Genomic DNA, 17,003 nt, shown 5'->3' with positions numbered 1-17,003 from the left:
ACATTGATTAAGTACCCAGTATGCGTCAACTACATATTTCTAGTGGCTATAAATATAGTGGTAAAGAGTACAAGGTTCTTGCTTATATTTAGATGTTAACCTGTATAGAGTATAGTGCGTATAAAGAAAGCTGAAAAGGGGTTTGCTAGCAGTAGAAATGGAATCGGAGGAGTGTTTAGAACATGCTCACTTTTTACAACATAAATGAAAATATTCGTATACATATGTGGAAAACAAAGAGTTGAAATATTCAAAACAGACTCACAATAATTGGAGAGCTCAGCTAACATCTGATTTCAGTATAGTTTCAGGAGTGTCTGATGAAGCACGGGGAAGCCTACAACTACTGATCTATTGTCCAGGTCCTTTCCCGCTCCAGTTGATGTGTCCCGGCCCAGATTTTGTATATGATGTCTCAAAGTGAAGCATGCAAGGCATCATACACACAAAAGAGAGCTATTTTGCTCATAAAATGCTTTGATTTTATACCTCAGTACTTACCTTAATGACATTTTTCAGAGAGCATATCCTTCCAGCTGGAGGCAGTCCACAAATAAGGACTTTCTGCAACTATAGAGCATCAGAGGCCAATTACATATCATTAGTATACTTGCTGGGATTCTTCACTGACAACAGACGCCATCCTGTGTGTATAGCACAATAGACTGGAGTCTTATTGCTTATCTTCCCTTTGTGTGTACACAGAGACACACAAAGATAACATTATTAGAAGTTTAAAAACCTTTTATAAATTATTTTATGGATTGTTAAAGCCCTTGTCTAATTTTAACTGCTACATACCTGCCAGCTACTGTCAGCCCAGCCACACAAAACTATTCGATCTTTCTCTATTTCCTCTCCAATACCATTAACCTTTTTTCAGAGACTAAACTAATTGTACTTGAGGCAGAATGTGTTGTTCATTGTGAGGTGAGGGTTATATATCCAAAATAATATAATTTTGTTTCTTTTTTAACTCTATACATCCATCTCTTTAAAATCTGTTCTTTTGAATCTGTCAAGTACCACTTCTGTCATTTGTTTTCTCATTCCTCAGTATGAATTACACGTTTTTTGCATTTCCTCTACACTACCTCCCATTTTACACATCTTTAGGCACATACTGTAAGTCTTCCTGGTCATTTCACAACTTGCTAGTTATTTGTCTTCATCTGTATCCCCCACTAGATTTTAATTTCCTTAACGGAAGTATCTATGTGATTCTTCTCATAGTTCCAAAGTCTTTGTGCAGTGCTCATAACTACTTTCGTTTTTTTTTTATTTTGCAGTTTTTGGCCAGGGCTGGGCTTGAACCCGCCACTTCCGGCATATGGGGCTGGCGCCCTACTCCTTTGAGCCACAGGCGCTGCCTGCTCATAACTACTTTTATTAAAAAATAGTCTCTCATTTTTTTTGTTCCTTATGATTATCAAATGTTTCCAGCAGATGGCACATCACATCACCCTTCAATTTCACATCACCTCAGATTGCAACTTTTGTAACTAATGCAGAATCATCATAGGAAACTCTTCCTGAACTATAGATTTTGTTCAGGATCTGAAATTGCATGGTAGTGTTAGAGATTAAATTCACAACACATTCGCCATTACTAGGAAAAATTTCAAAAAGTATAAGAAATCCCAAGTCTATTGTATTTAACTATATTAAACTAATACTACTTGTCTTCTAAGTTACTGCCAAGTAACTTGTGTTCAGTTACTTTTTCTGAACTGATATTATGTGAGGGAAAGCATCTAAAAAATGTATAGCCTATTCTTTGAGCTAATGATAAAGAGGAAGCTGTAAATTTATAATTTTTTATAGTTTTCAATAATTATTTTTTAGGTAACTATGTACAATGTGTAGTGCTTCAAGATTTGGCTTAGGACAGAAAATTCCAAATTATTCCTTTTTCAAATAAGATATTTCTCACATAGGCTTAACTATTTTAAGAATCATAGGACTATACTGTTAAATTTTAAAAAATGCTTTAAAATGAATTCTTAGCAGAAAAATGTCTCTGGTGTTTACCAGGGCATCATGTAATTTACTATCAAAAGACCTTAAAAATATGTTGAGTTATTTTTGTGTTTTAAATAATGATTTTAAAACCAAATATGGGCCAGGCATGTTGGCTCACATCTGTAATCCCCACACTTTGAGAGACTCAGGCAAGAAGATCACAGGAGGCTAGGAGTTCCAGACTAGCCCAGGCAACACAGGGAGACCTCCTATCTACAAAAAGTAAAAAATCTGACTGGGTTTGGTGGTATATGCCTGTAATCCCAGCTACTTAGGACACTGAGATGGGAGAATCCCTTGAGCACTCCAAGCACTGCACTCCATCCTAGGCAATGAGGCCTCTTGTTATTAAAAAATAAACAAACAAGAAAGCCATATATATACACACACACACACATATATATATACACATACACAGTATATAGTATATCTAGCTCTCATTTCCTTCGAAATCACTACTGGTACTACATAAAATTATAGTATAATTAAAATATGTCTAATTATTATATGAGGGAATTTTCTTAAAGAATTGCTATGCCCATCATTTTTCCATAAGGTTCCTTGTTTTTGGTGGAGTATGGTTTGGGTTTTTTGATCCCTCCCTCTTTATACTTCTACAGATAGTCCACGCGTGGGTGGTTCTGTCTCCAGGGCCACAGCTTAGGTCCTTAACCCACTGTTGATGGATGGATGGATGGTTCTAGAAGTATTACTATTATTCACGTTGGACTACTTTGCTTATACTCACTGAGTCTCCAAGTCTGAGCAAAATTATCGGCACTTTCCTCTGAGAGTATGAAGGTGTTAGCAGTACCGTAGGACCATAGTGATATGTTGTGATCACCAAGTGAATAGAGGTTTTGACCATCCTTTGTATTCTTTTTCTAGATGTATTACATTATAATCAGAGAATGTGGCTTCTGTGAGTTTTAGTTTTTGGAAATTATTGAGATTTTTGCAACCTAAAAATACATTTAATTTGTATGGACTGTAGATATTTAATGTAAATGCTTAAGTGTGTTTTTAATTGTAGTGTACATAGAATTCTTTTACATGTCTGTAGAATCAAGCTTATGCATTGTAGCCTGTACAGTCTTACCTGATTAGTCCTTCATTTGACCTCTGAACTTATCTCTGTATACAGTTTTTAGAAGGTCCTATTATTAGCATAATAGGACACATGACAAGGTTTTGTAGTTAAGGTAATTTAAATAAGTCATACTTAATTAACACAATTCATACAGGTTGAATCCACACAGAGTATGATAAGGATTCTTGGACTGTCTGCAACCTTACCCAACTACCTCGATGTTGCTACGTTTTTACATGTTAATCCATATATTGGACTTTTCTACTTTGATGGCCGTTTTCGACCAGTGCCTCTTGGACAGACATTTTTGGGGATTAAAAGTGCAAATAAGGTAAATACTTACTTTAATATTTATACTTTTATTTTCTAAAAACACTTGCTGACCTAAATTTTGGGATTAGAGACTCCAAAGACCATTTCAGACATCACAATGTGGTATCCTAGACAAAATCGAGCACATCTCCTCAACTATTTGTAGTAAAGTCCTCCCTCAGAAAGTTGCTTGTAGTAGTTTGCATTACTATTTTCAGTTTATATTTTGTATTTTAGCTGTGAAAAGATTCAAAAAGTTATTTAATTAAAGAGCATTGTAAAAATGCAAGCTTTAATTAAACCACTAATATTTATTTTTATATAATGTTCATCTAAAATAATATCTCATATGCAATTGAAAAAAAAAAATTCATGGTACCAACCAACCATTATAGGAGGTGTTATATTTAACTTATAATGCTTTATAATTACCTTATTAATTATATACATAAATGACATTTCTAAAATTCTATATAGTGCATTAATAAGTTTATGTAATTTCTTAAATGGTACACCATGCACCATTTGCATTATTAGAGAGTCTATTAGAGATTTACTTTAGAATATGAAGTAAAAATTTGGTTAAAATTTAAACATGTATCATTCTGTTCAATAATACATTTTCTGTAGAAGAAAAAGATTTAGGAGAATATTCTCAGGCATTTTTACCTATTTACTAAAAGAGAACAATATAAAATGTTAACCTTGGTCTTTAATGTATTTTAGACTTTATGTCTGAAAACAATTTTGTTAGTAAAATAGTCATTTTACTTTATTCTGTAATTAATAAAATATTCAGCTAAAAATATCAGAAGTAACTATTATGATAACAGTTAATATGTTTTAACTGCATTGCATAAAAGTAAGATATCTTTAGAATTATAGGGAGTCATTTTAGATTTATGAACAAAGGGGTGGGTAGTTCATGTTATAATAGTTATATGAATATTTGAACCTTCACTGTCTCAAGTGCTTTTCAATAATACTTCCTGCTTATTTATTTTTTTTTAGTTGTGGCTTAATATATATTTAATTATTTAGTTTATTTTAATGTTGCATTAGGATAGATGTGGAATTATTTCTTTATATAACTTTAGAATGTTTTCAACTCTATAATTTAAATGATAGCACATGGTTATCAGAGAGAAATGTAAAGAAAAGAAGATCGTTTCAATGCTTGTCAGCCATCTTTAACTTTATTCTCTCTAAATTGTGTCATACAAATTGGTAAATAGCTTAAAACTAATTAAATTCAAAAAATTTTCAACATAATGTGTTGCCATTATAATCATGAAAGGAATAACATTAGATGATGAACTGTTATAATTGTTTTGAAAGTTTAGAAATTTGTCAAAATGTAGAAAAACATAATATAAACAGTAATTTATATGTTTGTTATAAATATAGATGTTTGTCTTATTAAAATTTATTAGTTTACACTTAGTAGAAATAATACAGTTGGTAACCATTAAGCATTTCCCTCAGAGTGTCATTCAATATGTTCTGTAACCAGTTGTTAATTTGTCATTTCATATAAAGAGATACCCTTGAAGATTTCTCAGAGTTTTAGTCAGAAACTCATGAAATGATGCAGTCATTGTGAAAGACTATGGAAAAAGGTGTGAATGATACATCTAATTTGAATAATGGCTTTGGCCAGAAAATCTAAAATACATTGAAAAAGTTTTTGAGATTTGTGTGTGTGTGTGAGTGATGGGGATTGTTTTTTAAATAATTAATAGGGCACAAATTATTCTATGATCTTCCTACTTCACTATTATAAATCATAACAGTTCTAAAATTTTAAGTTGTAAACTTTACCTATTGAAACCGAAAATAAGGGTGGTGCCTATGGCTCAGTGGGTAGGGCACCGGCCCCATATACTGAGGGTGGTGGGTTCAAACCTGGCCCCGGCCAAACTGCAACAAAACAATAGCCAGGCGTTGTGGTGGACACCTATAGTCCCAGGTACTTGGGAGGCTGAGGCAAGAGAATCGCCTGGGTCCAGGAGTTACAGGTTGCTGTGAGCTGTGTGACACCGTGGCACTCTATCGAGGGCAATAAAGTGAGACTGTCTCTACCAAAAAAAAAAAAAGAAAGAAACCAAAAATACAAAAAATACACATCATAGTTGTTTTAGATGTGCATGATACTTTTCATCCTTTCCAAACTCTTCTAAGTAAATATTAAGGAGAGGGGCAGAGGTTGGGTCACATACCTTTTCCTTTGGGTTAACTACCTTACCTTTGTGGTTAGAAACTGTCTTGTCATTAACAGGGAAAATAATACCCTTTCTTAATTCATAAATATTATGTTTCCAATTATTCGGAATAGTGTTTCTGTAGAAGAATAACAATCCTTTCCACATAGATTATAGAAATAATGTGTTTCCTTAGATTTCAGGTCTATGTGCCATTTTAATATTTAACCTATAGTATGCTCCTAACTTGAGTAATTATACAGGAAAGGATTATGGTTCATAGAATGAAACAGAAGAAAAACATGGGCTTTTCTGGGGTAAACAATCGCAAGAGGGACTTTACCTAACAATTGCAATCAGTGTAACATGGCTTATTGTACCCTCAATGAATCCCCAACAATAAAAAAAAAAAAAAAGTTAAAAAAAATTATTCTAAAATATCTATAACTAAATAGTTACTAGTTATCATTAAAAATACTGTCTTTTAAAAACTTGGGACTTTTAGAAAGTTAGTACTCTGAAACTATTGTCTGAGGTATTTTGTTTGTATGCTTCTGATAGGTTGTTATATATTAGATATATATTTTTTTCTTCTCTCTTTTTTTTTTAAGAGACAGAGTCTCATTTTGTCGCCCACAGTAGAGTGCTGTGACATCACAGTTCACAGCCACCTCCAGCTCTGGGGCTTAGGCAATTCTCTTGCGTCAGCCTCCCGAGTAGCTGGGACTATCAGCGTCCACCACAAAGCCTGGCTATTTTTTTGTTGTTGTTGCAGTTTGGCTGGGGCCGGCTTCAAACCCGCCACGCTTGGTATATGGGGCTGGTGCCCTACTCACTGAACCACGGGCACCACCCCTAATATTAGATATTGATATGTCATTTATTATGTCTGTATTTTAGTCTGAAAGTTTAAAAATAGATTGATTGTAATTGGCAAAGATTTTTATGTAACTAGGAAGTTTATAATTGTTTCATTTGATATTTTTCATGTTTTAAAAACTTTTAAGATGCAACAATTGAATAACATGGATGAAGTATGCTATGAAAGTGTTTTGAAGCAAGTAAAGGCTGGACACCAGGTATGCTAAGTTTATTTTATTCTGTTTTTAGAGTGTGCTCAATTAAAAGTTATTAATGTTTAGGCTTTTCATAGGAAAAATTCTCTGAATTATGAGATGTTGTATCAGAGTTTTTAGTTCTTAATAATTGTTTTAGCCCAATTACTAAATCATAAAAATATTCATAGATAAGATTATCATCCCAATATTGAGGTCATGCTATTTTATTTGCCATTTTTATTAAATATTTAATGAAAGAAAAGGATTTTATCTTTTACATTTTGTTTTTTTTCAGTCTTTTAAAACATACCAATCTTTTCTCATACCTGCAATATTCTAATTTGTGTATTATTTAATATAAAAAATTTAAATGTTATATTATTCTTACTATTTTCATAAAGTATTATCAGTTGAAATATAATACATAATAAAGCTTTATGTTGTTTTTTATGGTATTTAGGTATTAGGTATTAAAAATTTGGTTTTGAACTTTCCATTGTTCAAAATGGAGTTTGTTAAAAGAAATAATGGAGTGATAATAATTGCTTATATAAAAACATTCATTGCTCAATTGTTTATGGTTCTTTGCATAACTTGATTTTATTATGTGATTTTTTTATTTTTTTACAATATAGGGCTTTAATGACATGTGAAGTGGTTTTTATGGCCCTTTGTTTTTTAAATTTGTTTTAAAGGAGATAGAATCCTTTCCCAGATTACATCTTACTGGCAGCCCCAAAATATAAAATAGAAGGTAAATTGGGCTGAGTGCACAAAACACTACCTTGTGAGTATCCTTGAGGCATTTTGTCTCTTTATAGGAAACAGTTTTAAAATCAGGTTTTTAACTAATCTCTAGAGAAGGTGCTTGATTTTATTTTTTAATTTTTATTATTATTTTTTATATTTTTTGAGACAGAGTCTCGCTAGGTCACCTTCAGTACAGTGCTTGGCATCACAGCTCACAGCAATCTCCAACACTTGGGCTTAAGTGATTCTGTTGCCTCAGCCTCCCCAGTATCTGGGACCACAGGCACCTGCCACAGTGCCCGGCTATTTTTTGTTGCAACTGTCATTGTTGTTTTACCTAGCCTGGACAGGGTTCGAACCTGCCAGCCTTGGTGTATGTGGCTGGCGCCGTAACCACTGTGATATGGGCACCGAGCCAATGTGCTTGATTTTAATAATAACTTGTAAAGAAAAGAAATGAGTATTTTAAGTTATAGAATAATAGTAGCTAACTTTTCCTAACTATTAAGACATGCTGGAAACTGATAACTCATTGAATTCTCTCAGCAACCTGTGAAGCAGGCACTATTATCTTCACTTGACAAATGAAGAAAAAATATCTGTGCAAAATAAAGTAACATGTTTATTCTACTAGTATGCTTTCAAATTCCAGCCATAGAATCTCTGCTAATGATAATACCATGTTGCTTTATTTGCATTAACTTTACATCAGTTTTCTCTTTTGATCCTCATTAAACTGTTTTTGTGAGTTGCATTACTTTTGTGGTTTTGTGAGGGGTATAAATTCTGTGTCTAGGTTCATTTTTTTCATTTGGATGTCCCTTTGTTGAAAGACCGTCTTTACTCCTTACTCCTTTGTCAAAGATCAGTTGACTGACTTGATGTGGGTCTATCTCTGGGAGTTCTGTTTTGTTCCATTGATCTATTTGTTTATTCTTTTATCAATACCACCTTGCCTCAATTACTACATCTCTGTGGTAAGTCTTGGAGTCAGATAGTGTCTGGTCTCTGATTTTGTTCTTCATTTTCAATATTGTGTTGGCTATTCTGTGTCATTTAATTTTGAAAAGTGATTTAAATTTGATTTTAAATCAGAATTTTTAATTAATTGACATTCCTTCTATTACCAGAGAACCTCTTCTAGTCTAAAACTTTAATTATAAAATGAATATGTACTGATAAAGATCTTTTCTTTTTAAATAATGAAGATTAAAATATAAATACTATGGAACATATAGTAGATATTTTGACTTCTAACTGTAGTCAGGAAAATACCTATCACTTCTTACAGTATTCTTTTCTTTTCCTCTCTTTCCTTTTCTTATCTCCTTTTCTTTCTTTGTTCTTTTTTTTCCCCAGGAGTCTTACTATGTTGCCAGACTGCCTTAAACTCTTGGGCACCAGCAATCCCTCTGCTTCAGCTTCCCAAGGAGCAGTCAGTTATTCTTCTATAACCCTCAGCACTTAATAGTCGCAAACAAAGGGCGTGGGGGAAGGTGTCAAGGATGTGGGAAAATAGACTGTCCCTGACTCCCCACTCCATTGCTATGTGACTTAATGACTGGCAACTGAGTACTTGCTCATGTATAGTTGTATATATAATAGTATGGATAATATATTTTTAAAAAGAGCACTTAATGCAGACTTTTTTTAGTGAGATCAATAAATAACACATATCATGTATAAATATACACATAAATTTATACCATTATAAATTCTAATTAATATAAGTAAATAGTTTAATAATGCTATTACTGACAATACTGCAGCTATTTTGTGACCTTAGAAACTGTGGTTCACTTGTCTTTTTAGGGTTGTAGCCTTTGTCATGGTGTTCATAATTATTCTTTAAATACATTTGTTATATTCCTCTAGCTTTATATGATCTTACATTATAAGATGTTTTTTTAAAAAAGTAAAATGTAGGTGGCTGGGTTCAGTGGCTCATTCCTGTAATCCTAGCACTCTGGGAGGCTGAGGCAGGTGGATTGCCTGCGTTCATGAGTTTGAGACCAACAAGAGCAAGAGTGAAACCTCATTTCTAAAAGTAGCGGGATGTTGTGGCAGGTCCTATAGTCCCAGGTACTTGGGAGTTTGAGGCAAGAGAATCGCTTAAGTGATTCTCAAGTGTTTGAGGTTGCTGTGAGCTACCATGCCATGACACTCTACTGAGGGCAACAAAGGAAGACTCTGTCTTTAAAAAAAAAAAAAAAAAAAAAAAAAAAATATATATATATATATATATATATATATATATGGCTTTATCCCTAAATGTTGGGAGAAGCAGCAGTTATGTCTTCTGCAGTTGGATAAAAATCCAAATAAATATTGTAATTTAAGGGATTCTAGGAAGACTATTCCCTCTTTCTCTTCTGGCATAGTGTAATAAAGGCTAAGATGTCCTCTTAGAAATCAAGATTTAAGAAGTACAGACACTGGAAGGGGTGTTTAATGAATAGAGATGAGCTCTTACTGCCAGTTATTTTGTGTTTAGTGTAAATCAGTTCATTGGATTACTTTTTAAAATCGAACTGAGCACAGGGTCTTATTACATAGTAAATTCTGGTAGTACAGAGTTGCTTAGAAGACTTGTTTCATAGCACTATGGCCTGGTTAGAAAGGACACACTTGGGTGTCTGTCTTCTATCCCAAAGAAGGCTTCAAAGTGACCAGAGACACAAGGAACCTAGGAAAGGAGAATACACAGAACTGAAGCAGAAGTTGAAGACAGTATTACCTGTCTGCCTTTTGTGTGCGTATCATGCGTCCATGATAGCCAGCTGTAACAGAAAGTGTGGCCTCTAAGCTGTCTTCACCTTCTGTTCTCTTGTCTGTCCAAAAATGTACTGTGGGTAATCATGTAAAGTATTAATATCGTTTGAAAACCTACTGATAAACTTTTGGATCTGAGATCATGTCAGTATCTGTGCTTAAGTCCTTCTCCCCAAACGAGGAGAGAAGGAAAATGATGACCTGTTTTTAGGGTGCAGGTTTAAGATCAGTCTTTATAGTTTCTAATTTTGAATGATTAGTGATGTTTGTTTTCCATAATAGGAGAACTGACTTATGTTTTATAGAAATACCTACATACTTCCTGTGCTTTTTTATAGTTATAAAAATAAATGGCAACATTAAAAATTTTCTTTATGTTTTCTATATTTTTACCATTTTAACATTATTATTGTAATTTGTATGTATTTCCCACTAGTCTTTTTTCCATTTGCACTTGTGACTTTTAATTTTGTTCATTTAAATTTAATTTAAAGTATTAGTTATAATCCATTACTAAATTATAATTATATTGTATATATGGTTTTATATTCACACTTTTCCTTAATGAATAATAAACATTTTTTAATGTTTCTATGTAGTCTTTACACATTTTAACATCTACAATACAAAAAAGGGGTTTTTATTCAGTTTCTAATTTTCAGACACCATGTAAGTCTCTTTGGACTTACCGTCTTCCCAGTTCTCTGACATAGCATGATTATTTCCTTTTGTTAAAGGAAGTAATGAAATAGAGACATGTTAAGCAGCTTCAAAGATCATATAGCTAATAAAGGATTTAATACAAGTCTTTGTGTTGACAAAACCCCAAATGTCTTCGGAACTTTACACCATCACTTTGACATTACAGTACATCGTCTGGTCTCCTATTACTGGTTATCCCTTCATTTCTAAGTGTGTTAAATAATTGTAATTTTCTATTAAAGATTGTGCTGCTGTGGTGGTATTTTTTCTACTTAAAGATTTACCTAAAATGGATGTACGGTACAAATAGTCACATTTTGTGTTCTTTTACACTACCCTATAATGTATTCCCAATGAGTTATAACATTTTGTTGTCACAGCAAATCTATATATAGGATTTTATAAACATGTGGTATTTCTTCTGAATAGTATTATCTAATTATTTTTGCCATTTTTTTTTCTTTTTTATTGTTGGGGATTCATTGAGGGTACAATAAGCCAGGTTACACTGATTGCAATTGCTAGGTAAAGTCCCTCTTGCAATCTATTTTTGCCATTTTTAATTGTTTTTCATTCTTGGACGTGTAAGACAGAGGTGTCATACCAATAAATATTTTTCTTAATGGGCAGTTGTTACCACTAAGTCATGACTGCAGTAACACATGTGTTGTGTACCATGTTATTCATGCTGTGGTTTGGGCGTGCACTTAACTTCCATTAGAAAAGTCTGCCTTTCCTGCATTTTTGTTTCACACTATGACACCATGGTCTTTGGGCCTCTGTAGTACATTTCTAAAATGTGATTTAAATATGATTTATATATTATTTAAATATAAACTAGTTGATATGGATTATGCTTGCCAGCCTTAGCACTAGGACATTCTGGGCAGTATTACTGTTTGCTTGGGGGGTGGGGGGGGCTTTGTGTGCACTCTGAGCTGCTGAGTGGCATCCCTGGTCTCTACCCAGGGGACACCTAGCGAAGCTGTCCAGACATTAACAAATGTTCCCTGGAGAGCGTAAGTTCCCCTGGTTGTAAAGCATTGTTTGAGGAATCCCTCAGATGTCTTTCCTAGTGAATATATTTTTATCTAAATACATATAAAATTTGCCAGTGATGAATATTAGGATATCAGGTAAAGGAAGCAAGTTATGAATTTATCTCAACTGGTCAGTATTCAAATGAAATACAATAACATTTCTTGTGGTTAAATATAAAATCCTACATTTAAACTCAATAAATTACATAGGTCCAAGTTAAAAGAGAACTATCTTGGATAAAATCTGATAATTTTCGTTGATCATAAATTCAATGTAATTCAAGGAAATAATATACGCAATTTTAAAAATGAAAACAAGGTCATTATCAGAAAAAAGTTCAAATCAAGGAAGGTGAAAAATCCACTGTAATTTGGCTGATTACCAAGTACTGTGGTTATTCTGTATCACATTTTGAGAAGAACAGAGGTTCGAGAGAAGGTTATTAAGATTATGAGAAATGTAGAAACCATATCATTTGAATAATGGCCAAGAGAAACCAGAATGTTAAGACTAGAGAAGAGAAAACCCAGGCAGAGCTTGAGGGAGGGTGATGATATTGGAAAGCCTCTCATATGGAAAAGAGAGAGTGTTCTATTTTACATAAAATAATTATAACCAACAAGTGGAAGTTGTAAAGAGCTAGATATAAGGAACTATAATTATCCTACAATGAAATAGACTGCATTGCAAGGGAATTACTCTTGCTTTACCCAGGGCTGGACGATGCTTTGTCTGGGACATTGTAAAATGTAATGTATTTTGGGAGAAATAATAACATGAACCTCTAACGTATTGTAAATTTTAGATCTATAGGTTTATGATAATGCTACAGTCTTAGTAGTGTGCCTAGTACACTTTTGTTTTATCCTATTGGGTAAGTAAACTTTAATTTTTATCTCTTATTAAAATATTGAACTTTAAAAAATAAGTGAATATAACTAATATAAAAGAGACTGAATACAGAAAATGTTTAAACAAACTTAACCCTTGGGCATGCCAAAAATGAAGCAAATATGAAGGGAAACAGTAATCACTGTAAATTCCTCTACCCGGAGGCAACCTCTCTTGGTGTATTTCCTGCCTTTTTTTAATGCATTTTATTTCCATAGGTTCTCTTTTTTGTGTTAATTCGGTGGTTACTCTAATTTCTAAAAAAAATGACAATAAACACATTGAATAATGATATTTTAAGGAGCATGTTCTATGCAATATTGTTCTTTTAGATTCTTTTTTTTTTTTTTTTATTGTTGGGGATTCAATGAGGGTACAATAAGCCAGTTACACTGATTACAATTGTTAGGTAAAGTCCCTCTTGCAATCATGTCTTGCCCCCATAAAGTGTGACACACACAAAGGCCCCACCCCCCTTCCTCCATCCCTCTTTCTGCTTCCCCCCCCATAACCTTAATTGTCATTAATTGTCCTCATATCAAGATTGAGTACATAGGATTCATGCTTCTCCATTCTTGTGATGCTTTACTAAGAATAATGTCTTCCACTTCCATCCAGGTTAATACGAAGGATGTAAAGTCTCCATTTTTTTTAATGGCTGAATAGTATTCCATGGTATACATATACCACAGCTTGTTCATCCATTCCTGGGTTGGTGGGCATTTAGGCTGTTTCCACATTTTGGCGATTGTAAATTGAGCTGCAAGAAACAGTCTAGTGCAAGTGTCCTTATGATAAAAGGATTTCTTTCCTTCTGGGTAGATGCCCAGTAATGGGATTGCAGGATCGAATGGGATGTCTAGGTTGAGTGCTTTGAGGTTTCTCCATACTTCCTTCCAGAAAGGTTGTACTAGTTTGCAGTCCCACCAGCACTGTAAAAGTGTTCCCTTCTCTCCACATCCACGCCAGCATCTGCAGTTTTGAGATTTTGAGATGTGGGCCATTCTCACTGGGGTTAGATGATATCTCAGGGATGTTTGGATTTGCATTTCTCTAATATATAGAGATGATGAACATTTTTTCATGTGTTTGTTAGCCATTCGTCTGTCGTCTTTAGAGAAAGTTCTATTCATGTCTCTTGCCCATTGATATAAGGGATTGTTGGCTTTTTTCATGTGGATTAATTTGAGTTCTGTATAGATCCTGGTTATCAAGCTTTTGTCTGATTGAAAATATGCAAATATCCTTTCCCATTGGGTGGGTTGTCTCTTTGCTTTGGTTATTGTCTCCTTAGCTGTACAGAAGCTTTTCAGTTTAATGAAGTCCCATTTGTTTATTTTTGTTGTTGTTGCCATTGCCATGGCAGTCTTCTTCATGAAGTCTTCCCCCAGGCCAATATCTTCCAGTGTTTTTCCTATGCTTTCTTTGAGGATTTTTATTGTGTCATGCCTTAAATTTAAGTCCTTTATCCATCTTGAATTAATTTTTGTGAGTGGGGAAAGGTGTGGGTCCAGTTTCAGTCTTTTACATGTAGACATCCAATTCTCCCAACACCATTTATTGAATAGGGAGTCTTTCCCCCAAGGTAAGTTCTTGTTCGGTTTATGGAAGATTAGGTGGTTGTAAGATGTTAGTTTCATTTCTTGGTTTTCAATTCTATTCCAAGTGTCTATGTCTCTGTTTTTGTGCCAGTACCATGCTGTCTTGACCACTATGGCTTTGTAGTACAGACTAAAATCGGTATGCTGATGCCCCCAGCTTTATTTTTGTTACAGAGAACTGCCTTAGCTATACGGGGTTTTTTCTAGTTCCATACAAAACGCAGAATCATTTTTTCCAAATCTTGAAAGTATGATGTTGGTATTTTGATAGGAATGGCATTGAATAGGTAGATTGCTTTGGGAAGTATAGACATTTTAACAATGTTGATTCTTCCCATCCATGAGCATGGTATGTTCTTCCATTTGTTAATATCCTCTGCTATTTCCTTTCTGAGGAGTTCATAGTTTTCTTTATAGAGGTCCTTCACCTCCTTCGTTAGGTATGTTCGTAGGTATTTCATTTTCTTTGAAACTATGGTGAAGGGAGTTGTGTCCTTAATTAGCTTCTCATCTTGACTGTTATTGGCATATACAAAGGCTACTGACTTGTGGACATTGATTTTATATCCTGAAACATTACTGTATTTTTTGATGACTTCTAGGAGTCTTGTGGTTGAGTCTTTGGGGTTCTCTAAGTATAAGATCATGTCGTCAGCAAAGAGGGAGAGTTTGACCTCATCTGCTCCCATTTGGATTCCCTTTATTTCCTTGTCTTGCCTAATTGTATTGGCTAGAACTTCCAGCACTATGTTGAATAGTAAAGGTGACGGAGGACAACCTTGTCTGGTTCCAGGTTCTTTTAGATTCTATGTTCCAGTAAAACAGGTATTACCAAAAAGATTGGGTAATAAGAAAACACTGTTGGTTTAATTCTTAGTATAGTGTCTTGCATGTGGGAACTTTGGTAAATGTGATTTGTGATTGTGATTTGTCGTCCAAAATTTATCACAGTAAGATGAGGATAATGGGAAATATTAAATGCGTCAGAACTGTGACCCACTAGTTGGAATTTGCTTCTCGTGTTGCAAGTAGTACAAATTCCTGGGCAATGAGCCTTACACTAATATGGTCATCTCGAGTTAAGAGCTCTTTTGCAACATAATTCAGAAATAAAGTTCTATCATATTTATTTCTTCTGAGTTATCTGTACTGTATGTTTAATTTTATAAAAGTTGCTCAAAAATTAAATCTTTATCCATATTGGTCTTTTCAAAAGGCTGGCTCTGAGCCTTCTGTGTGCAAGCTGATATGCCAAGTGCTATTTGGCTTGTGAGGTCAGTTAACTTGCTAAGTGGTGGCTTCTCATGCCTTCGTATCATATCCAGCAACCAAAAATTGTAGCATAGTTACTTGGAAAGCGGGATTATTGTACATTTTGATTTTGGTAAACGTACCTATTTCAACAAGATTGGCAATCCTTGATTTATGATTTACTGCATTACACAAGAATTGCTACTTCGTAGTATCATAGATCACTGAGACTCATGTAGAGTTTTGGTTTCAGGGCTTAGAACCCCTCATGAGATTATTTTTCCCTATTTTATGTCCCTGAAGAGGGATACCTTTACTAAGCTGTAGTGTTATGTCCTCTGATTTTATTAAAAGATTAATGAAGAACTTCCCAGTAGCATAGTTTCTGAGTTATGTTTTAGTTCCCTAATAATTGAGGTTGAAGTTACTGTTATTTCAGTTACTGTCTTTAAAGTTCTAAATGTTAATTTTAGATAAGTGAATATACATCTGTCTGTCAAAAAATGAAAGCTGTGTAATTCAACAACCTTTTCAGCTTGTCTAAAAAACCAACAGCCAAATTAAATCTTCAGTTATATTATTCTGAGAAGTCTGAATGTACGCACTGTATTCTGAGAGCCTCTTTTCTGTTTAAAGTTTTGTTGTACATAAGTACAATAAATTATGTGTGTATTCTATATATATGTGTGTATGTGTGTGTATACATATATATATATAGAGAGAGAGAGAGACAGCAGTTTTCTTCTGGTTGTTACACTTATGGTTATAACTTACTGCACAGTAATGCAGTGACTATAACAATTGATATTAAGCCGTCAATTACATACATATTCAATAAATGTACTTTTCTTTGTTATTAAGGAAATATCAAGTTATTACTTTGGTCCTGTGTACTTAAATTTTAGCTCTATTTTGTTGCTTTTTAAATATATCTTAGCAGTTCCATTAATAAAGTGTACGGTAATATAAATCAATCTAGTTCAGTCCAAGAAAACTAACTGAATTTTCTTGCTACCACTTTATGCTAACCCACCCCACCCCACTCATGGATATTCTGGGATTTGTTTTCATGCCTTTAGGTTTTTTAATATCTTGGATTTTCTCCCTTGTTTAGTTTCCCTAAGTACTTTGGTTTTATCAGAGCATCTACTTTTTCAGACCATTGTTAGGAATATTGAAATATATGTCCACTCAAAAAAGGGATGATGACTCTCAGACAACAAAACAATTTTCAAACTGAAACGTAGCCAATTTCTCTTAAGTGAATTTATTTTGTTTCTGCTCATTTAGATTAAAGCAAGTTTCATGTTGA

General features: G+C 33.8%; 1 protein-coding gene across 2 annotated transcripts in view; it reads left to right on the top strand.

Annotated features, from left to right (window-relative positions):
* The window catches only part of ASCC3 (activating signal cointegrator 1 complex subunit 3), a 402,050-nt gene that overhangs the window by 138,798 nt on the left and 246,249 nt on the right, over window positions 1-17,003 (top strand). For both annotated transcript variants that reach the window (XM_053590400.1, XM_053590401.1), the window contains exons 12-13: window positions 3,267-3,443; window positions 6,633-6,704. In XM_053590400.1, the coding sequence (XP_053446375.1) occupies window positions 3,267-3,443; window positions 6,633-6,704 (249 nt within the window). The remainder of the gene's footprint in view (window positions 1-3,266; window positions 3,444-6,632; window positions 6,705-17,003) is intronic.

Source organism: Nycticebus coucang, chromosome 5, assembly GCF_027406575.1.
Source record: "Nycticebus coucang isolate mNycCou1 chromosome 5, mNycCou1.pri, whole genome shotgun sequence".
NCBI classification, from domain to species: Eukaryota; Metazoa; Chordata; class Mammalia; order Primates; family Lorisidae; genus Nycticebus; species Nycticebus coucang.
This window is presented reverse-complemented; position numbering and strand designations above follow the sequence as displayed.